At 41.3% G+C, this 23,444-nt stretch overlaps 1 protein-coding gene across 1 annotated transcript; it reads right to left on the bottom strand.

Annotated features, from left to right (window-relative positions):
• Positions 1-94: 94 nt before the first annotated feature.
• On the bottom strand, positions 95-7,006 carry LOC115679090 (serine/threonine-protein kinase Nek5). The gene is made up of 14 exons (XM_030602640.2): positions 6,105-7,006; positions 5,908-5,974; positions 5,743-5,808; positions 5,588-5,634; positions 5,442-5,487; positions 5,266-5,346; positions 5,130-5,172; positions 4,973-5,022; positions 4,694-4,775; positions 4,556-4,605; positions 3,891-3,964; positions 2,662-2,713; positions 1,954-2,586; positions 95-1,877 (listed from the first exon to the last, which is right to left on the bottom strand). Exons 1-14 carry the CDS (start codon positions 6,206-6,208, stop codon positions 372-374), a joined length of 2,901 nt encoding a protein of 966 aa, XP_030458500.1. The 5' UTR covers positions 6,209-7,006; the 3' UTR covers positions 95-371.
• Positions 7,007-23,444: the final 16,438 nt, after the last annotated feature.

Below are 23,444 nucleotides of genomic sequence, written 5' to 3'. Positions count from 1 at the left end.
AATGGATCTTGGAATTATTAGTTCCTAGTGCTACTTTTTTTTTCGATATATTATTCCCAATGCTATTATTTGCTAATGAAAGTAAATAGGCTGCTTTAACAGCTCAAAATTACGTGATTTAACTCACAAAGCACGCCCAAGTATCAGGCTGGAATTCAATCTTTCTCATCTATATCGGTCACTATGTACAAAAAGGTTATGCATCTAAGAACTGAATCATAAAAGAAGAATAAGAAAAAAGGACATAGATAAGGAGTGGTTTCTCAAATATTCAAGGGATCTTGAATGTACAAATGCACGACAAAAATCAATGAATCACTAGGCCGACACCCATAATTACGATAGGAGCATGCTTACCACAATTTGATGCTTCACGAAGTTCGTCCGCTGTCCTCAATCTTCATGCCTTTTAGACTCTTGGCTAGCCAGATAGCTGTTTCCCTTGGGGAAACCTTATCTTTCCCGAAGGGCTTCAACACAACCGCAAGCTCTTCTAATCTGTTGTGCTGCAGCAATTCCGCAGACAATTCAAGGAGCCCTTCTAGTGCCTCAGCCCTCTGCCTGAAGGACTTCACATCCAATGTCTCCTTTGCCGGTAGTTCCTCTTCATTCCCAGGGGATTTGGGTTTTACTGGTGGCAATGAATCAGTTTTTGGAACAGAATCAGATATCAATCCAGCCGAAACAGTGTTTGCAACATCAATTTCTTTAACAGCAGAATGCTCGGAGTCATTTGACTGATATGACACGGCTTCGGAGCCACTAGAAGTTCTCGTAGTCATGGGAGTAGCCATGTTTCTCATTTCCATGTCATCACTGACAACATTTATCAGCTTCCCAACATTTACATTTTGGACACCCATCTCCACAGTTTCCACAACAGGCTGCTCACTGCCGACTCGGAAACTACTGTGCCTTATAACATGTATGACGTCATCATAAGCTGAATGAAGATGAGGGGTACCTGGCTTTTCTATTGTCGGATGGTGCAGAATCATCCCTTTATCAGGCTGCAAGTTCTTTTGGCTAGATGATATAGGAGATGTATTAGAAGTAGTAGTTTCGGCTAGTGACGACAGAAGCTCTCGTACCATATATTTCTCATCACCACTGGAAGGAGATGTAGGAATTGACTGGGAGACTTTATTGGGTGTGATACTAGGCCTGCATAGAGGGCCATCACCTTTGCAAACAAATATTTCTTCACAGCTATTTTGGGGAAAATTGGAAATCACTTTGTCACTATCAGCAATCATTTTATGAAGCTCAGCACCAGTTTCAGAGATTTTCCTAGAATCTATTAGAGATCTGCAGGCGTGTCTGCAGCTTCCAGTGGCCTCCTCAACATAATTCTCGCAGTGTACATGAGATACGGGCGCACTCACGTGAGACATCGCACTTTCAGTGCATGCATCTCTGTCATTGACAGGCTGTGGCCGCTCTACATGTTGCACCATGACAACAGAAGAAGTTGTAGCATCATCACAAACCTCAAATCCTTGAATGGAGATAGACGAAGATTCAGAATTGCTACTAGCAGTTTGCGTCCCTCTGGGAGCTTCTACCTTTGGAAGCTGTCCTTTGGTCTGCCTACTGAGATGGGAAACAACACCATTGTGAACTTGAGTAGCCTTTTCAGGCTCATGCATAGGCTCACTTGAACCTAACTTCACCGAATTGCCCACAGTATTAGGAGTGTTGACCCCCATTTGCCTGGCTTGCCCAGGAAATGAAGATCTTTTGACCTGATTTGAGGGAGGCGTTTTCTGCCTGGCTCTAGCCAAAATAGGATCATCAGTAGCCTGTCTTATGGCACCGGAAGGAGGGGTCATGTCATGCCTCGGTTTTGTCTTGGGTGAAAAATCAACTGCAGGTAACTGGAATACATCACAGAGCATTAGCAACACTCTCAATCTATATAAGAAAATTGAGAGCTATAGTAAATCCTAATACCTGATGCTTCAGCGAAAGTGTTCTTTCAACCTTCTTTTGTGGCTCATTGTCTGCCTTAGCAGGTGTTGCAGCTGAAGCGTCTGTATTATGCTTGATAGCAGGAACAGGGCTGGGTTTAGGAATCTTCGGCAATACTTCTCTATTATTTCTTTGGTTAGATGAAGATCCAGCCTTCATTCGGCTGCCTCTCATTGGGGAAACGTTTTCTCGCACTTTCCCTTCTTTTAAAGCCATCATTATACTCTTAATAGTTCTCGGCTGCTTCGGTTCGGCACTTGATACCTGCACTTCATGTGAGGGTTTCGCTATCTCTTGCTCTTCCTTCTTGGTAAAGGATCCATTCTGTGCTTCGTTTGAAAGGGACTGCTCGTAGCAATCTTCATCATCATATGAAGCCAAATCGGTATCCGTGGCCCTGTTATTGCAGTTGAGAACATCCAATAAATTTTTCTCACTTGAAAGCAAGCTGTCTTTATCACTGCAAGAGCTGTTACTATTTTGGCTCTCAGCCGTACTTCTCCGAAAACTGGGAGTTTTTGTGCGCTTTACTGGGACATATGTCATTGGAGTGAAGGATGGACGGTACTGGTCAACATGAGGTTGCAAATAAGGATGCTTCAGGACCTCGGATGCCTGGAAAAAGAAAAATTAAATGTTAACATCAAGATTTCCTGGCTTGGAATTAGTGAAGTTGACAGAAAGCATTACACTTGGTCGATGCTCAGGATTCTTTCTCAGCATTCCCTTGATAAGCATTTTTCTGCATCACAATGCTAAGCAGATTATAGTAGGCCATACACTATTCTGCTATCAGACATCAAGTATAAGAAAAATATGAATTCCTCAAGATTACAGGCACAACTTATCAAGTGCAGGTAGTAACGGGGCAAAAAAAGGGAAATGGAAGAGAGTGGATCTCTTCTTCTTTTTTTCTTGGCTTTCCTTGTTTTCCCCCTTTATTTTTCTTGGCAAGGAAGAAAAATGAGAAGGGTGTGTCTCTGGGAAAGGCGAGGGCAACCCCATGAAAAGGAGGCAGTGATCACAAGGATCAAGCAGAAGCAGAACGAGAAGTTCCTTTCCACTACAATACTTATGCAAGATATTTAGCAGTAACGCCGGCTTCGTTTGCTGGTGGATGGTGGACCTACGCCAGGATTGTCCGGGAAAATTTTTCACTAATCTGCTAATCCAACCGAGATTGTTTCATCCTCCGATAAGGAGAAATTGGATGGTCACTGCCGCTGGCACACCAAATTCTAAATAGAAAATGAAAATTATAGCTAAAAATTTAGGTATAATCTTTTAAAAGAAATAAGTACTTGATGTCTAACAAACTTGGGAACTAGCGGGCCAGGGGCCACCACTAACCCCCCCAAGATCTGCCAATGGTGATGTTGGTGAGAAAAGCAGGTTTTTTCGGAATGATAATCATATTGGAGCAGACCAAGAAGCATCTCACAAGTGCATCATAGTGTCACTAGCATCCTAATATACTAATATGAAGCCCTGAGTATCTGATGCAAATGTATCTGCTTTTCCATGTGCCATCAATTTCATCATGGCACAGGAGATGAGGTGTATGGAATTTACGGCCATGAAATTGAATAGAATAAACTGTCAAGACCTATCCCATTGCATCATTACCTCTATCTCTGCTATATCACTGTTTAATACAAGAAAGAAACAAGAAACTGAGCATTTAAGACTCCTGATCAGGCAAGTAATGCACACTTTTAGAGTACCTTGACTCTATTCCACAAATATACATCCAGACAGGAAAAAAACTCACCCTCAAAGAAACTCAAATATTTCCTCAAGGCATAAGGTGAGGTAACATTCAGTAGAGCAACTAAGTTGCAAATGTCTAGCATTACAAAAAAGATCCAATGAGTGAAGAACATGATGCTAGTAGGCAACTAAAGCTCATCGACACTTACAAAGATGGGGAATAGTGTGAAGGCAAGGGACCAATAGAGGAACGGTTTATCTTGCTAATTAGACCAGCCATATCCTGAGACCAATCGTATAAGACAAGAGTTAGATATCCACATCTACTCACTATTGAGTTGGCACATAGGAAATGTACAGAAGAGCATAACAAATCAGAAAAGCTTTTATAAAGCAAAATTATCAAACTTCTTCCAAATTGTAAACCAGTACCAAGTTGCCCCTCATAATAGAAGCCATCGAGTCTAGTTATAACAGATATTATAAACTCAAAGTGGCAAGTCTAATTATCAATGTAACTTGGTCAGAACATAAACAGGAGACTGTGGTTATTCTTCTTATTTTTTTCTTTTCTGGGGGAACTGCTACAATATGAACTGAATCGAGACAATGTTTGCCACAATAATGAAAAAAGTGCAATGTCTGTCTACTAAAGAGAAGAAATGACAATGAGCGCCAGATATCCATCTGGGGGATTACAAACAAACCATGCCTTCCCACCAACCCAGGGGGATGGATGGAAATCAGATATTCGTCAACATATGCAAATCACACTCACACAGAAAGAACAAAAACTCGAACCAAAGATAGATCTGACAGCACTTGTCAAATCAGTTGAAAATATGTTCCAAGTAAAAGTACACAGAAGTCTTACAAAAGCCTTAAATGCAGGTCGATAAGCAGCCATCTCATACATGCAACAGCCTGATCAAAATGAGCAAAATCAGAAACATATTTGACGGAAAAAAAAAAAACTGATACACCAAGACCTAGGCAGAAAGTACGGATGTACCTAGAGACCATATGTCTGACTTAAAGCCATAAGGTATATCTGCAAGTAGTTCTGGGCACATGTAATTGGGAGTTCCCACAACCTACAGAGCATGTGACAGCCATTGCATTAACGTTCTGCAAGATATCAATAAACTTGTGCTGAAGGACGGACGAATGCAGCACTAAACCAGCTGTATGCTTAGACATGCTGACTGTGAGATGGTCGGGACGATTTCATCCGACTCTTTCTCTTGCTTTCCTAAACCAGGTCGTAACATTTTGTTGAGAAAAAACTTACCGATGAAGCCAAGTCATCTGCCTTCAGGGTTTTAGCAAGCCCAAAGTCCCCTAGATTTAACCCAGGCATGTACAAACAAAATAAGATAGCAATTTAAGAGACTTGGAAACACTAGTAGGTAAAGTCCCACTAAATATCACAGCAAGTATCAACTTACCTAGGCGAACATCCTGATCTTTAGTAAGAAAGATGTTCGAACACTGCAAAGAATGTAAAATGATTTCAATATTTGGAAAACTGGGCATGACAGTATAAAGTTGCATGTTCACTTAAATTATTTCCTAGCTACTCACTTTAAGATCTCGATGGAGCACAAAATTTGAGTGCAAGTACTCAACCGCAAGCAGTAATTGGGCAAACCACTTGCACAGTTTCTGCAAAATATAGATTTCATAGTGAGCATGATTCATTTGATTAACATCCCGATCTGTCGAGATCGATTAAGCGGATAAGTAAAAGAAGACAATACCTCCTCTGGGAAATATTCACCGTTGGACTTTTTCATCAACTCAGCCCTGTGAAAGTAAACAAGAAAAGACATTTTGATGAGACAAGATTATTTCCCATCTAGGAAACTAAAAAACACTGGGATTCTTCCAAATCCATCAAACTCACATGTCTCCACCTTCGCAGTAACCGGTGACGATGCAAACATAGCAGCCCTGCATTTCATTTACATGGCTTCTATTTCAGGAAGGAATCTAAACGAAAGATGTATTATCAGTTGACAAAGAAACTTGGCACATGTACAATTTAAGTGGGTCTCTCACTTTCTCGACCCATGCTTCCTTGAACTCCACTATGTAAGGATGCTGAAGACGCGCAATTAAAGCCATCTACGAGACAAAAGACATGCCGATTTCGTGAATAGCTCCAAAGAGAGGCTGGGTGACAGAAGCAATCGACTGATAATGGAAACTAGAGAATAGAGATACCTCTTGATGAGCAGATCTCCTGCATCGCTCCGTTTGCCGCGCGAGCCTAATCTTCTTCAACACATATCTGTCAATGCGAATTCGACCAGATCTTAGCTCGACATTCGAGATAAACCACACATTTCTAACATCAAACGCACGCGAATTAGCGACACGTCACTGGGATGAAATCCCGCGAGCATTATTAGATTACGCACTTCTTCTTCTCGGCCTTGTGAAGGACGAGAATAGCAGCACCGAAAGCACCGCGACCGATCTGCTCCATGAGCTCATACTGATCCATCCGAGACTCCGTCGCCATCGGCTCGCCGACAACCTAAACCGACTTCAGATCAACAGCCGACGCGACCACGCTCGGAACGAATCAATCCGTTCGAGAATCTTCCTCACGCCATTGCGATCCCAACACCGAGACGCCGCGCCGCTCGCCGGATCTAGAGGCCTATGTCTCCCCAGCATCAGCAGACGGGCTCATAGCTCGGGATTCCCCAGTCTGCAGAAACACACGACCGCTCGCAGCCGCCTCGCGAAGCAAGTCATCCACCGAGAATGCCGGTAACACCTCTCCCGCAGCCAATCCGCCTCCGCTCCTCCTCCTCCTACCCCTCCTCCCTCGACTGCTCCGCGGCCCGAATCGGACGAATCAATGCGGCTCGCGCCGGCGGCAAGAGCGAGAAGAAAAGTCGCCTCCGAAGACGGGCCTCCGCGAGCTGTCCGTTGCTCTTCACTGGTTTCTCTCTCTCTCTCTCTCTCTCTCTCTCTCTCTCTCTCTCTCTCTCGGCTCGTCACTCGACGCACTCTCTCTCTCCCCCACTTGAAGCGACAGGCAATATAATACTCGCACGAACTGCTGGGGCGGTGCCGGCGCCGGCGCCGGCCACTCGAGAGCTTCGAGCTCGACTGGCCTGGAGAAGCTCGAGAGGCGTTAAGCGCGCAGATGGAAGAAGAAGAAGACGAACGGAGGAGGAGGAGGAAGAAGAGCCAAACCAGTTCGTCGGAAACTTCGCAGGGAGAGACAGGCAGCGAGGAAAAAATAAGAGGGTGGTTGAGGTTATGAGTTCACTCCGAAACGAGCCGAAAGCGACTCTCTTTTGCCAAATTAGAAGGGGTGGCGAGGAGGGACATGATATCATATAAAATAAAGAGCGAAGTAAACGAAGGTCAGTAAGCTCAGTCGACTAATCTAATAAATCCCGGATTTCGTACAAAAAACTTGGCCGATGATCTTTTTGAATCTGGCACTTTTGGGGGTTTAACATTTTTAAGAGAAATGGATAAAACTACCAATTTCCCAAAAAAAAAAAAAAAAGTGAATAGTTTTCCCCAAATGTTGGGAATTTTTTGTTTTAACTTCCAGCGTAACGATAGATTGAATAAAATAAAATTCGCTTTAGATATACGCATAGATCGTGTAATATCTAGTCGCACGTCCCGCATTCTCTATCAGCAACTCGAGTAGAGTAAATTATTACTTGTTAGAAGTAAAATCGCATGCATGGATGAATATTTATTCTCGAACAAATGATTAACGATTCTTCTTATTTGGCCAAAAAAATTTTAATACCCTTACTTATTATTTGCTCGTGATACCTGAAGATTGTATACTATTTTATGTTCTCGAAAGAAGAAGAAATTGGCGAAACCGAGCACACCGGGGATTCATTTCGGGAAGATTTTATAGCACATGAAGTCCGCGTAATTCCATTTATTGTGCAATGTACTGCCATTATCATTAACGTGAGCAGTTATGACTTCGAAGATCGGTCACATATCCAAATCGATATGTGGCCTGTATAAAGAAAATATACCACAACATTGTATTTTTTTTTTAAAAATTAATTATGAAATTTAGCTGCTCATTGACCGTTGACCCCCGGGACGAATTGCTGCGGCTGGAGAAGTTGACGCTTCGAGACAAATCATTACTGCACAAGCTGGCACGCCATCCAAAGATCGGCTCACCCCAGGTGAGTAAATACGCGAATACTAAAAATGCGATACGATACGGAGCGCATTAACTCATCACGACGCCATGGCCTGTCCTCGTCCCTCCCTCCAACATCCCTCCCGCCACGTGCTTCGCGCTTCGTCCTGTCGCTCGCACGGTGCTAAAGTACACCCCGTTTGGTCGGGCGTACTTTAGCGGACGGTTTTCGGTTTTTTTTTTTTTTTTTTTTTTTTTGCTATGGAACGACGAAGCTCGTCTTAAACACATGGACTTGCGATGCCACTAACGCGTCGGATCTCGCGGATCAAATGAAACGCGAGTCAAAAATCTTGGGGAGCGATTCGAACGTGAAACTGCCCTTGCTTCTGAAGATATGACGCGGTCGAATTAACTTCCGTCGTGAGCCCTAAACGCGCAAAAGGGGAGCAATGATACGCAAACACTCTATCATTGTAATGTGTTCGGTTAAAAGGTGCCGGCAGTGTCTTTGGTTCTCGTGGGTCTCCATGGACTTTATCCGATCCAAATACTCCGCACGAACTCGTCTTCGATCGCTATATATTACCAAATGGGTATTTGATGATTATTTTTTGAAGAAGTTTAAATCGTTGCAAAATAAGCTAGCAATACCCTATCGAGCATATTCTCCTATGGTCCTCTTCTCTCTGTGCATGTAGGACAAAGAACTGTGAACGGAACTGCCCCGAAACATATAAGATTTTATAGAATCATTATCAGTTATTAGATGAAGGCGTGGTTTAATATTTAATTATTCAAACACTCCTCCTCACGCTTAATCCGGTCTTCTTACCTGGGCATATTTAATCGAGAAGGCAAACGGGACCTGGAAATATTTGAAGTCAAAATCTTTTGGAACCACTGTCAGCCGTTTTAACAGCTTAAACTATTAGAGCAATACGTAGTTTAATATCTAATTATTCTAACAAAACATACATCCGGCTAGAGAAACACATGATAAAAGAGTCCAGATTATCAAGATTCGAACACGCGGACTTGAAATTCCGACATCCCGTTAAGGAAATACCCGTTCAATAAATTTAGACGATTGGACAAAAATATTGCTTTTGACCTTAGCGCTTGGGATTTTGCGGGATTCACTGGCTCCAGTTGACAACCTTGTCTCTCGGATAACTTGCGCGGCATCAAATTGCCTCTCCCCAACGTTGGTAACATGCGCACATGCGTTCTCTTTTCTCCCCTGCAGAAAACGACGCCGTATCTGAGGAGATGTTTCTATCATCATCGTGGCTCGCGGGGCCCCTCCTCCCTCCACTTGCCTGTGTGGATTTTACGTAGCTTTTCCGTAACAAAGTGATCTTTTCTTATCAATCTAGTTAACACATTTTGGACCCAAAAAAAAAAAAAAAATCTAGTTAACGCTGGAGTGAAATTCGAATTTGGATTTGTACCTTCCCACGCGTTAAAGTAGAGGAAAATGATCATCTGCATCGTAAACTTTTCTACGACGCGAAATTGTTATTAAAAGAAAACTAATTAAGCATAAAGGCTGGAATGATGATTGGGTGGGGGGAAGGGGGTGTTAGATTATGGAAAGTGAGAATTGAAAGGCATTGGTTTGGTGAAGGACAGGTGACTGTTGGAAGTTTGGTAGGAGATGGAGGGCTAAAAGGGTAAATATTGGCTTTCCCTCTCTCGTTTGTTTAATTCAATCGCGATCGTTGTTTTTACCGGTAAGGTGGTTGATGCAGTAGGGAAAGACGTCGCAACGAGATCGTGAGTTTGATTCACATTGTGAGCAAAAACTCTAAATTATTCATGCTATAATGCCCAAATGCGACATATATTTTGTAGAGGCACTTTCTAACTAGTAACAATTGACATATTGGTAGGGCCGTGGTGACGAACTGGTCAACTAGGAATAAGCATGATCTCAGTCTAGTCTGGAAACGAGATTGAATCAGTCGATTCTGAGTGGTTTCCAATTCCCAATTCCAGATAAGGAATCATATCGATCGGACCGAATGAGCCTGGCTTAATTTTCCTTCTTTTTTTCTTTTCGTAATTTTATCTTCTAATTTTCTAAACTAAAGTCGTGCATCGGTGGTTCATAGGGGCCTACTTGATGGACTTCCTTGTACTGAAGCAGCCCTCCAAATGTAGCACGAACTGAGAGGAATAGGAATGAGGGTAGAAGTTCGAAAGTCACTAAACCCAACAGCAGAATGCCAACTACCATCCCTGGTGGAGTTCCACCTACTTTAGAGAAGAACACTCCAAGTCGATGAAGCTAAAGAGGCAAGACGGAGAACAGTTATTATAGAAAGAAAAAAAAAATACATAATCGATCCCGGTCCAATTCAAGAACGGTCCGGTTCCTCGGGTTGACAAGGTTTTCTCGATTCCACAAATAGGGAACAGGGAACCGACCCTATTTCTAAGCGAGAACCGATCATTTCTATTGCTAACCTTCAATTTTCAAATTATGGATATTGCGGAGTAGTTATGACTCAAATCGAACATTCTGTAATGAGTATGAAACTCTTATGATAATGCACAAAAGTGATTGATATAAGTCCCGGGAAAGCCCGAGTAAGTAGAAATCTACTGAGGTTTGTAGGAATTGCAATCGTGGGTTAATGGGAGGAGGGGGGGAAATCGAGATCATTTTCTCTAACTTTCCCGTGAGTTCCACTCGAACAGTGAATCCAACAGTCCAAAACCCACGAAAAAAAAAAGGCAAGCGAGGGGATCCGGCTTGGAGATTGTGTTCTCAAGTGATGGGGCAGCCAGGGGGAATTTTTTGATAAAAAAGATCACATCACCACCGCCAGTTAGATTAAAGGGGGAAGATGCTGTGACATAATCAAGTGGTTAGTACAGTCCTTAAGACGACTTTCCAGGACTTTGGAACGCCACGTGTCCCCCTCTGATTTCCATGCGGAAAATTTCAAGTCGGAGAGGGCCGTCCTTCCTCCCAACTAGGGACGTGCAACCGGACCGGATTTACCCGGAAATCGGATCGGCCTACTCGAAAAATAGGTCCGGGAACCGGTTCTAACAAGAACTGGTCTGGGAACCGGTTTCATTTTTTGGGAACCGATTAGAACCGGTCCGGTTTCCGATTCCAAGTAAAAACCAACCCAAACCTGTTTTAGAACCGATTTTGAGATAATGTACAAAAAAGTAAAAACCCCTAGAACACGTTACCCTACTTCACCGGTTTTAGAACCGATTTCCGGTTTAATATTGGAATCCGTTTCACAACTATGAGCGAAACATCACGGCCCTTAAAGTCATCTAAATATTGTGTGATTCAGATGAGATATATAGATATTTTTCTAGTGAGAGCAGATGCTTTACCACTAAGTCTCTTGATTTTCCTTTCAAGATATTTTATTTGGAAACAGAAGTAATGAGTTCTCTCATCATGGCGCAAAATAAAAGAGCTAAACATGTTGAACAAATTCCCTGGAAATGTGACTCTTAAAGATTTATGCGATTGGACTATGTCTTGCCACATAGTGCTTTTGGATTGTTGATTTTGATGGATTGTAATTTCAATTGCTCATTTTGGGGATTGTTACTTTTGGCGGATAGTGATTTTTGTTATTCATCTTTTATTTTGAATCGTTTCATTGCTACCTATATTATTTTGCTGGAAAAAGGAACAAAAAAAAAACAGGTTCTCGGGTAGACCCTGAAACCGGACCGGAAAAATAGGGTCAGTTCCAAAACAGGGTCTAGGAAAAACAGGATTGGTTTCAGGTTTCAAAAATTGAGAACCGGTTATAACAGGGTTGGTTTCAGGTTCTAAGTCCGGATCCAACCCACTCTGAAACCGATCATCCCTACTCCCAACGGTGGCCGCGAAGCTAATAATTTGGTAGGAGGTGGGAATTTAGCGATTGCAAGTTAAAGAGCGCAAGGGATTGTGTCAAAGCACTTTTTCCTTTCCTTGTACAATTGCTCAAGAAAGAAAATATAAAGAAAATTCACGGGAAAATCTTATCTTCTTTTAAGGACCTATTCGAGTCCAAATTATCATCCCAATGGAGGTCATGAACAATTTGCTAAGAGGTGGGAATTTAGCGGTTGGAAGTTAACGACGGGATCATCGAAGTAAGAAAGAGGTTGTGTCAAAGCACTTTTCCCCTTATGCAATTACTTTGTGTCACTATGATCCTTTTTTCACCCGAGTTGTAACTTGGAAGCTCTCATTTTCTCTTTTCTTTTCCCGTCGAGAGTCGAAATTCCTAATTCAATTCGATCTCGGCCCTTCGGAGCGCATTCGGAAAGATCGAGCACGGCCATGGTGTTTAGGTTATATCCCCAATATCGTGCGAACATTGGAAAATAAGTGTCTTTTCCTATGCGTGTGATTTATGTCATCGCCTATTAATTATTTTGTACTTCTTTCATTTTTTTTTTTACGACAAGAAAACCCTGCACGCAAGTCGTAGCGTAAAAATTAGCGTACCCCATATGCAGGCCGCCTCCAAAGGAAATTAAAAATGTTCACGAAGTTGAGATTGCAAAAACTGGTGGGAATTGCACGTGGCTGACCACCCCGACCACCTTGTGTGCATCGAGTTGGACGCATTTATGTAAGTGGTCTTTCTTTGTACCTTAAGCCTAATTCTAACATGAAAGCTCATTAAATGCGGACAATTTGGTTCCCTGTCGACCGATATAGTCAACCAATCGAAGAACGCAAGAGATGGTATTTCATTTGTGAATTAAATGAAGTGATTAATTGTTTTTTTCTCTGCATATTAAAATTTGAAATGGTCTTTTTTCACCATTGAAAAGGAAAAAAAAAGACCCTTCTTATTCAAGCATGCTTCCAACGCATCACCATAGAAATACCGGCATTTAAAATCCTTTGAGTTTATGCTAACAAAGTATTGGCTTGATCGCCGAGGAAGTTTACTGCTCTCCTTGTGATATGGGAACAAATCTTGTTGGGAGTAGTCTCGAAGCAAAATGCGGGAGTGTACTTCCGGGAGATAGGCTTGTCAAGGTGTGTGAAAACTAGTCCTAGCACTATCTGACCATTGAAAGAAAAAAATCATTAATTTAATCAATGCCATCTCTCTCGAGACCGATCCCATATCAGTTCATGCCCATTAAACTTGATAATTGAACGCCCTAGATCTACAATCGGAGGATTAATCATGCTTATTCCGTAAAAACTAAAATCAAGAGAATGTTTTTTTTTTTTTGGTTGTATCAATGAGCGTTCGAGACTCTTTAAGCTCTAGGCTAATCCCATCACGCATGACGGTCTCCTAGGTCTAGACGCATCGTCTAATTATCGAAGACACACATGACAATGCTATTAGGTGTTGCTCTACGAAAATGCTCAAGCGTGATAATTTGAACCCGGATCTTAGATAAGAAGGACAAATGCACTACTTGAGCAACCCTTCAAGTGATCAAGGGAGACAAAAACACTTGTCAATTGATTGGAGGAAGGTATAAGCTTGAGCATGGGACAACCAGGCTGTGTTGGTTTTATTATTTCTACTTTCTCGAGAATGAAGTTAAGAACTCAAATGTAATCACGAATTACAATGAGAGAAAATTAATCACATGCTAAAATGCATGCTAGAAATTTAAATGGACGATAACACAAATGGTTCATAAACTTTGATCCCAACCTCTAATTTGTTCAATATGGTTTATGAACTTTAATTCAATATACAATATATTCCCTAAATTTTTAATTTGTTCATTATGATTCATGAATTTTTGGCTAGTTTATGAATTATATGAAAACATTTAATATTATCCTTCTTTTAATTTAAGTTTATAGATAATTTCGAACATTTTCATATAATTTAGAAACTAAATTGAACACGTACAACCCACCCGCGCATGGCCGAGTTGGTGGGCGCTTTCCTTCCCTCAGAGAGGTTCTGGGTTCAAATCCCCGCTCGGTTCCGTAATTTAAGTGGGAGGCCCTGGCGGTGGGTTGCTGGGCTAGTCTCCTCCGAGGTATAGGCGCCCCGATTACCTGTGTGGACTCGTTCCCGGGGAATGGTGGTGGATCCCCGGTTACAAAAAATAAAAAATAAAAAAATTGAACACGTACAAAAAGTTCATGAACCATATTGAACAAATTAACAGTTTAAGGTAGATATTAGATATTAGGCTAAAATTCGAGGATCCTATTAAATAAATTAGAAATTCAAGAACGACATTACACGTTGAATCAAAATTCATAAATAATTTGTTCCATTTTCTCAAATTAGAAAAATCGCACCCTTGATATTCAATGCGGCCGATTTTCACTCCGCCAAGTACGTGGCCTCGTGGAAGTCCCCTCTGTCCTTTGGTCACGTGGGTTACAGATAATTATCCAATTAGATCCTCAAAAAGAAAAAGGAGAAGAAAAGAAAAATCCATGTGACAACTGCTGATATTTAAGAAGAGGATGGTCAAATCGGAGAAAATCGATGCAGGCGATTAAGAAATTAGTTTCGCTACCTGGCAATCTTAATGACGATCGAGCTGTGCCACATGGCGTGTAGTCCATGTCCATCGTCCGTCATTATAATGCAAATAATCCCGCAATTATTTTCTGTCCAACTTAGAAAATAAATGCGCCATAATAATGAAACAAGACGTGAGGCGTATATATATTCAGGTCGATGTTCCTATATTTCCATACAAATAAATGCACAAAGCAAAAAAAAAACCAACAGAGGAGAGTGGGCGCGCGCGACGTTCACATGGCTGAACAACTGCGGATCGCTAGAAAAAAGGGAAAAAGAAAAAAAAAAAAAAGAACAACTGCGGATCACTGAGGAACAGGTCCTACGCCCTTAGCTGTCGGGTGTCTGCTCTCCTACTCTTGGGTAATAAATAATACGGGACAAAGTGTACCGGAAGTCCTAAAACTTATCGCGAAAGTATAATTGAATTCTACAACTTACAAACAATACGATCAAGTGCTAAAATTTGTCGAATTTAATGTGATCGAGTCTTTCCGTTAACTCTATCTAGCTTGGTTAACGGAAAATGCCGATGTGATTTTTTTTTATAAATAATTTCTCTCTCTTTTAACTAAAACATGAAACACAAGACTAAAATGACGTCATTTTAGCCACATTATCCTTACGGAGAGAGAAAAAATTAAAAAAATTCACGTTGGCATTTTCTGTTGGTCAAGTTGGGCGGAGTTAACGGAACGACTTGATTGCACTAATTTGATAAGTTTTATGACTCAATTGCATTTTCATGATAAGTCTTAAGACTTTTAGTGTACTTATATCAAATAACATTTACGGTCGTAACAAAATTAAACTGCGCAGAAACCGAACCGAGACTTTTATGTGAACATCCGTGACCAATTTACGCTCTAACAAATGGTAATAAGAAATTATCATGGTTGTTTGGATAGATATTATTAGAGATATAATTAGGAAATTCCGTATATTCCTCTTATTTGGTCCTATTGACTGTAATTGATATTTTGCTACTTTACATGTCATCACGTACTCTTCATTCGAGAGTCTATAGAATCTGTATCATCACAGTTCTCAACTGATATGATCGCCAAAGCCATTGGCAGAGATGATTTTCAATGGACTACTTTGTGTTTACATAGGACATGAGACCTGTTAGCATCGACATTTAATTATACGTTAGTTGACACGGCTGCGTTCTTTTACTTTTTTCGGTTTAAGTTTATTTGGTAGATAAGCTCATGCTCAACGATTTCTAGAGTGTCGTCTTTTCCATCGTTATTGTCCTTCTTTCCTTTTGTTTTACGAGTGAAATAGATGACAAGAAGCTACCGATTTTAAGGACTACTCTAAGAGTTATATAAGGGTCTCATATCTGCTAGTAATGTTCGGTTTCAATCATAATTACTGCGTACTACCTAAAGATTCAAGATTGGTGAGCTCGTTACTGCAATCTCGCCATAGTCAAGAAATCTCCCCTCGCGAAATATGATGCAGTCAGGTGAGACAGCACGAGTAGTTAATTGTGCACTATCTAAGTTTAAAGATCCAAGATTGGCAAGTCCATTACCGCAGCCTCGCCACGGTCAAGAAAATCTTCGACGCGTGAAATATGGCGCAGTTAGGCAACATGGCACGAGCCGTTCAGAGAATAGCTCCTGCCTTGAATCAAACTCATAATCTCGTGAAAGACAAGTCACTCTTTTTTATGCTTATACATAGACTAGGAATCGGTCAGTTTGATCCGGTCCGGTTTGGTTCCTTGGTCGGTCCGGTTCCCGTGCACACCCCTAGTACACGATGGCTCACCCCCTTCAACTTCGAGGTGGCTAATGGGCCTGGCTCGGGTCGAAATATAAACTTCAAGAGATACTTGAAGGTAGCCCCCGACTGCTTATGGGCTCGACCATGATAAAGCCCAAGAGAGACAAAGTCCTCACCAGTCACCAGTCAATCGCCACCGTGGACGGATTCGGCCGCATGTTTTCTATTGCCAGGTAGTCCCACTTTGGACCGCACCAGGTTGTACTATTAACTCCGTGCTCCCAACCAAGCCCTCGTTGACTTTAGACAGGGAGGGAAAGTCAGCGTTGACCTTCACATAAGCAAGCAAAGCAGGATGCGAGTTATCAGGTTGCGAAATATTGTAAGGAAATAATCAGAGGGAACAAGAAGGGCGTCGAAAGATAATTACATGTCGAGCAATGTCGGCGAAGAACAATAGACGAACAAAATCTGAGTTATAATTCTCCACCAACCAACCATGTATTCGAATAACACGAGCTTATCGTTGACATTTTCCAGAACTTGCACCATTTCTTTGGATGGGAGAAAAGGACCTCCAGGTGATCATCCTCGCACGCCTCACAATGCAGTGGAAGCAATAAAGTGTTAATGAAGTCGGAGCTTGTAATGGAACATATGATGGAGAGGAAAGACGGTTTGAGTGTGAAGAGGAGGAGGGCGGTGGCGATAGGAGGAGGTGTCGGCGGCTCCCTCGTCGCCAAGTCTCTCCAATTCTGTGCGGATGTCATCCTCGTCGACCCATGAGTTGTGTCGCCTCCCGTCATTCTCATAATCTTTACTGCTCAAGCTTTCTCTGTACTTGGCCTGGCTTCGTCTCATTTCCTGGCTTTTGCCCTTCTTTACTTGTCACCAGCTCTTAGTGCTAGCTCATGTGATGACTAATGGACGTTCTTATTAGACTTTACTCAATGCTATATTACTGAATTGAGGCCAACTATAAATTCTTCAGTCTTTGATAAGCTCATTCGTTATGGATTATTGGTAGCGTTTATTCACATCACCATAAACAAGAGATTTGCTACTTCAGCGCATCCTGTTTGTATCCCAAGTTTATGACCGACCTCTGAACAAAGGCTCTTCGTTGTCGTCTGCTGCTGCTTATGATGCTGATAACAAAAATGAAAGCCTTACGGTTAACTAGGATCGTGCTTTTCATATTTGTTCATATTTATGATGCAACGATTGGTGGTCATAAGTTTAAGCAATCTCAGAATATCTTTAACAGTAGTTGTTTTCCTTGGGCAAAAGGACACTATAAGTGCCATAAGTTGTGTACGGAGATCACTTTGGTGCCATAACTTTCTTTCGGATCACTTTGGTGCCAAGTCGGAGGAAAAGAGATCACTTTAGGGTGCGAATGGTAACCATTCTGCTCCAGAAATCAAATTCTTGCCAGAAATTGATTTCTGGAATTCTTGCCAGAAATTGATTTCTGAAGGAGAAATCTGTTTGGTAAAACATGACTAATTCTGCTCCAGAAATTTGTTTTGATTTGTTGATTTTTTTTGCACCTAAAAAAATTTAAATTTTACTCAAAGTGAGTGGCCACATGTATTATAAGCCATTCCGTAAAGTTTTGAAATTTTTGATTTTTTTTAAATTTTTTTTGGCACCTAAAAAAATTTAAATTTCACTCAAAGTGGATGGCCACAGGTATTCTAAGCCATTTTGTGAAGTTTTGAATTTTTTTATTTTTTTGGGCACCTCAAAAAATTTAAATTTTACTCAAAGTGGGTGGCTACAGATATTATAAGCAACTTCTGTGAAGTTTTGAAATTTTTTATTTATTTTTTAATTTTTTGGGCACCTCAAAAAAATTAAATTTCACTCAAAGTGGGTGGCCACAGGTATTTTAAGCCATTTTGTGAAGTTTTGAAAATTTTTATTATTTTTATTATTTTTTTTGGGCACCTAAAAAAATTAAAATTTCACTCAAAGTAGGTGGCCACAGGTATTTGAAGCCATTTTGTGAAGTTTTGAAATTTTTGATTTTTTTTGGGCACCTCAAAAAATTTAAATTTTACTCAAAGTGGGTGGCCACATGTGTTTTAAGCTATTCTGTGAAGTTTTGAAATTTTTGATTTTTTTTTTTAAAATTCACCAAATTTCATATTTTCCCGAAATCTGACTTTTTTTTATTTTCTGGAAATTTTTATGAATTTTTCTAGAATTTTTCAATTTTTATGCATTTTCTGAAAAAAAAAATTTGTGAGAAAATAGGGAGAATGCATTCCGGAATCAAGAAGCTACAAAAACTAGCTTCTTTTTTTTGGCCCAAAACACATTCTGGAAGCAAAAACTCATTTTGGAACCAAAAAAAGAATGTATTTTTACCAAATGCGTTTTTGCTCCAGAATGCAAAAATTCCTCCGGAATGCATTCCGGAAATTTTTTAACAAACGCATTTCTGTTCCTGAATGCATTCTAGAGCAGAAATTTTGCTCCAGAATGGATTCCATGCGCGCCCTTAGTGACTCCGGCCAAAATTCCGGCAAAAAAAAGAGCCACGTCAGATTTCCGACGAGCCACGTCAAATTTCCGGCGAGCCATGTCAACATCGGAAATTAATAAAAAAAGAGCCACGTCAGATTTCCGGCGACCATGTCAGCATTGGCATTAAAGTGATCGTTTTTCAAAAAAGTTGACACCAAAGTGATCTGAAAAAAAGTTATGGCACCAAAGTGATCTCCGTACACAACTTATGGCACTTATAGTGTCCTTTTGCCGTTTTCCTTGTTTATTTGTCTCTGCAACATCTATGAAAAATGTAGATTCTACCTATTTGATAGGTGAAGTTCTAGTCATGAATTTTCGAATTGTGGCTTAGTTTGGTTTGCGTCAAAGAAGCACGAAATATTTTGAGATTCCATGGGCAAGCTTGAGGTCGATGGTAGAGCCGACGTTTGGGGACCGATCGCTGATCAACCATAGAGACTACCTCCCTAATGCTCGGGTCGTCACGTCAAAGGCGATCAAAATCACCGAATCAGAAGTATTGATAGCCGATGGCCACTTATTTGCTTATGATTATCTTGCCATTGCTACGGGTCACCAAGATCCAATTCCCACAACCAAAACTGAGAGACTGAAACAATTTGAGGCAAGTACAGGGAAGCTGCTAAAGCATAGTTGAGATAAGTGAGTTTATGTATATTGCCTTACTCGAATGAGAGCTACAAGTCCCTTTATATAGGGCAAAGGTGAACAGTAAAATGAATAGTAAACCCTATGAACAGTAAACCCTAAATTATATAGTATATCTAACATCCCCCTACAAACTCAAGGTGAGTTAAAACAAGTCAACTGGAGTTTGGAGAGAAGATCCATGAAGCGCCCAAGTGGATGTATCTTTGTGAAGATATCGGCAGTCTGATCGGCTGATGAAGTAAAAACAAGTTGGAGAGTGCCACGAAGAACATGGTAGCGGATGAAGTGACAATCTATCTCAATGTGTTTGGTACGTTCATGGAAAACATCATTATGTGCACTCTGGATAGCACTGCGATTGTCGCAATGAAGGATTGTCCCGCTATGATGACGGACTCCCATATCTTCTAGTAGCCATCGCAACCATAATAACTCCGATGTGGTATTAGCAAGAGCTTGATATTCAGCTTCGGTACTAGAACGAGCAACAGTGGGTTGTTTCTTGCTACGCCAGGAGATAAGTGAGGTGCCCAAGAAAAAACAGTAACTCGTAGTGGAGTGACGATCTTGAGGGTCACCACCCCGGTCAGCATCTGAATAGGCTATCAACTCCAATGTAGAATGAGCAGAAAAGTGAAGGCTATGAAATAACGTTCCCTTGACATAGCGAAGAATACGAAGAACTGCAACAAAGTGAGTCGTACAAGGTGTTGTCATGTACTGACTGATAATATGAACAGCATAAGCGATGTCAGGGCGAGTAACAGTGAGATATATAAGACTGCCCACTAGCTGTCGATAGAGAGTAGGGTTTTGGAGAGGAGTCCCATCACTGACATCAAATTTTGCATTGGTCTCAAGAGGGGTCGTAACGACCTTGGTGTCCGTGAGTCCTGCTCGAGAAATAAGATCAGTGGCATATTTGGCTTGCGAAAGATAATAACCGGAAGCGTTTGAGGTAACCTCCAAGCCTAAAAAATAACTAAGTTGCCTAAGATCCTTCATCTCGAACTGTTGGCTAAGATAATGCTGGAGTTTTAAAATTCCGGTACGATCATCGCCAGTAATAACCATATCATCCACATATAGGAGCAGCAGAATAGACCCATAAGAAGTATGTCAAACAAAAAGTGCATGGTCATATGGAATAGATTTAAAACCAAGGGATGCCATTGTGGAGCTAAACTTGGAATACCATGCACGAGGAGATTGTTTCAATCCATATAATGCACGACGTAATTGACACACTTGGTGGGAGGAATGAGTGTAGCCAGGAGGAGGTACCATATAAACTTCCTTGGTGAGATCGCCATTTAGGAATGCATTTTTGACATCCATCTGAAATATGGACCAATGCTTAACAGCGGCGACAACAAGAAGACTGCGAACAGAAGTAAGACGTGCAACGGGGGCAAAAGTTTCTTCATAGTCAATGCCATATTCCTGAGTGAATCCTTTTGCAACGAGGCGAGCTTTATAGCGGTCCACAGTACCATTTGCTCTTATCTTAATCTTATACACCCATTTACAGCCGACAGTGGACTTACCAGGAGGCAAATCAACTAAATCCCAAGTATGAGATTTGTGTAAGCTTGTAACTCATCTGCCATTGCCTTCTGCCAAAGAGGGTTAGTACTAGCTTCTCTATATGTGCGAGGTTCATAAAGGGAAGCTATTGTAGAATAACAATGGTAATCTCGAATCCGAATAGAAGGTTGACTTACTCTGGTGGGACGACGATCAGACGAGGAAGGAATGGCCGGTGGTGAAGAATCCGCGGAAGGTGCAGACACGTCAGAAGTGGCCAAAGTGGGGTCACCAGAAGGCCCTGCTTCAAGATGAGGTAAAGATACATCTGGAATGGAAGAGTCAGATGTGGACGGAAGTGTGGTATCTTCTGGAAATAAGTCTACAGAAGGATTGGTAAAGAAAGGAACATGAGCAGAGGAGTCGAAGGGATGAATAGAAGAGAACATCTTGTGTTCCCAAAAAGTCACATGGCGGGACACACGAAGACGGTTAGAAGTGGGATCCCAACATCTATACCCTTTTGTGCTTAATGCCATATCCAAGGAAGCAGCATACATGGGCACGGGGTTCTAATTTCATGCGCTCATGTGGATGAAGGTGCACAAAACAAGCACTACCGAAGACGCGTAGAAGAGTATAATTTGGGACACTACCATACAAACGCTCATAAGGAGAGATGTGATCAATAATAGGTGATGGAGTACGATTTATAGTGTAAACAGCAGTGTGACAAGCTTCTCCCCAAAACCATTCAGGACAAGAGGCAGAGATGAGCAGAGTGCGTACAACATCTAAGATATGCCTATGCTTACGTTCAGCTCTACCATTTTGTTGAGAGGTGCCTGGGCAAGAGTGATGAATGATAGTACCATTTTGAGAAAGAATTATAAGAAATTCTATATCTCTATATTCCATAGCATTATCAATGCGAAAAATCTTAATATCCTGTGAAAATTGGGTTTTAACCATGGCAATGAAATCACGATAAATACGACAAAGTTCAGAACGATTTTTCATAAGATAAAACCAGGTACACCGAGAATGGTCATCCACAAAAATAACAAAATAGCGAGAGCCACCCATAGTGGGAGTGGGAGATGGTCCCCATATATCTGAGTGAATGAGATCAAAAGGAACATGAGAAACAGAATCACTAGTCTGAAAAGGTAAAGCATGATGTTTTCCATCTTACAAGGCAGACAATCAAAATGTGTAGTATCAACAGAACCTAAATGACTACTTGAAATTAAAGAGTTTAACCTAGAAGAGGAAGCATGACCTAACTGAGAATGCCAAGTTTCAGATGACACTGTGGCAGCACAAGCAGCAAAAGTGGTTGGGACATTTAGGGAAACAAGTTCAAAGAGATGCCCCACTTTACGGCCTGTCCCAAGTGTTTGTCCCGTCCGAGGATCCTGCACATGACAACCATGAGAAGAGAAGTGAATATCAAGACCAAGCTCACACAATTGGTCGACAGAGATCAAGTTGAGTGAGAGTTTAGGAACCAGGAAGGTGTTAGTTAAAGATAATGTAGATATGGAAATGTTCCCTGTATGACTAACTCTCATATGTGAATTATCGGCAGTAAGAATATGAGGTGCATGTGAAGCGGAGGATTTAGACTGAAATAAGGCAGAGTTGGATGTCATGTGATTGCAACAAGCAGAATCAAAGAACCAAGAATCAGAAATACCTGGAGCAGTAGACATAGCAGAAGTGCTAGGAATAGGAGGAATAAAGGTACCAGATTCTCGGAGAACGGTGCGAAGATCCTCTAGGGACACTAGTGTGGGGGACGATCCATGGGAAGAAGCTTCGACAGTGGCAGCATTGGCAGATGGACGAACAGAGGAACCTCGGCTACGAGGTTGAGTGATCGATCCTGTGGGTTGCATAGGTCGTAGCCGATAACAATTTGATGCCAGATGACCATGTCGGCAATAGTGTTTGCAAAATGGGCGGCGCATGGAGGAAGAACTCGAAGTGGCAAGTACTGCATTCGTAGGTATAGATATGGGCACAGTAGAACGTTGCGTTTTCAAAGTAGCCAGCCGAGTCTCCTTATTCAGTAAATCTAATATAACTGTCTCAATAGAAGGAAAATGATCTCTATGTAGAATGGAGGCTCTCACAGGTTCAAACTCATCATTCAGAGCCATCAAAAATTGCATGACACGAATACGATCACGATGTTCAGCAACTCTACGAATATTTCCATCCCCTTCCAAGCGCGGTTCACATAAGGTCAATTGATCCCAAATAGCATGCATGGATGATAAAAAATCATTAATGGACTGACCTGGCTCCTGATGCATGTGATATAAAGTCTCTAACAACCGATATTGATGGGCAACATCTGAACTAGAATAACGATGATCAAGAAGATCCCAAGCTTCCTTTGCCGTATTAAAAAGGCCAAACTGGAGTCGGATAGATGTGATCGAAGTGTTTCGAAACCATGTGAGAATCTGATGATTTTTGCTATCCCATTCATCCAAATGATCCACAAATTTATCATCAGTTTCTTCAGCAATTCTAGTAGGTTCACTAATATCTCCAGTGACATAACGCCAAAGCTGGTGTCCTTTCAAGAAACTTGATATTTCTTGAGACCATAAAATATAATTGGAACCATTCAAAATAGTCTGAAT

Source organism: Syzygium oleosum, unplaced genomic scaffold, assembly GCF_021117445.2.
Source record: "Syzygium oleosum isolate NSW1041296 unplaced genomic scaffold, Sole_v2.1 Sole_v2.03, whole genome shotgun sequence".
NCBI classification, from domain to species: Eukaryota; Viridiplantae; Streptophyta; class Magnoliopsida; order Myrtales; family Myrtaceae; genus Syzygium; species Syzygium oleosum.
The sequence above is the reverse complement of the archived record's forward strand: the minus strand, read 5'-3'. Positions and strand labels throughout refer to the sequence as shown.

Coding starts and splice junctions, on each gene's coding strand:
- LOC115679090 (XM_030602640.2), bottom strand. CDS start 6,208: ATGGCGACGGAGTCTCGGATGGATCAGTATGAGCTCATGGAGCAGATC. Junction 5,347..5,441: donor GTGAATATTTCCCAGAGGAG/GTATTGTCTTCT, acceptor TATATTTTGCAG/AAACTGTGCAAGTGGTTTGC. Junction 5,023..5,129: donor AGATCAGGATGTTCGCCTAG/GTAAGTTGATAC, acceptor GGTTAAATCTAG/GGGACTTTGGGCTTGCTAAA.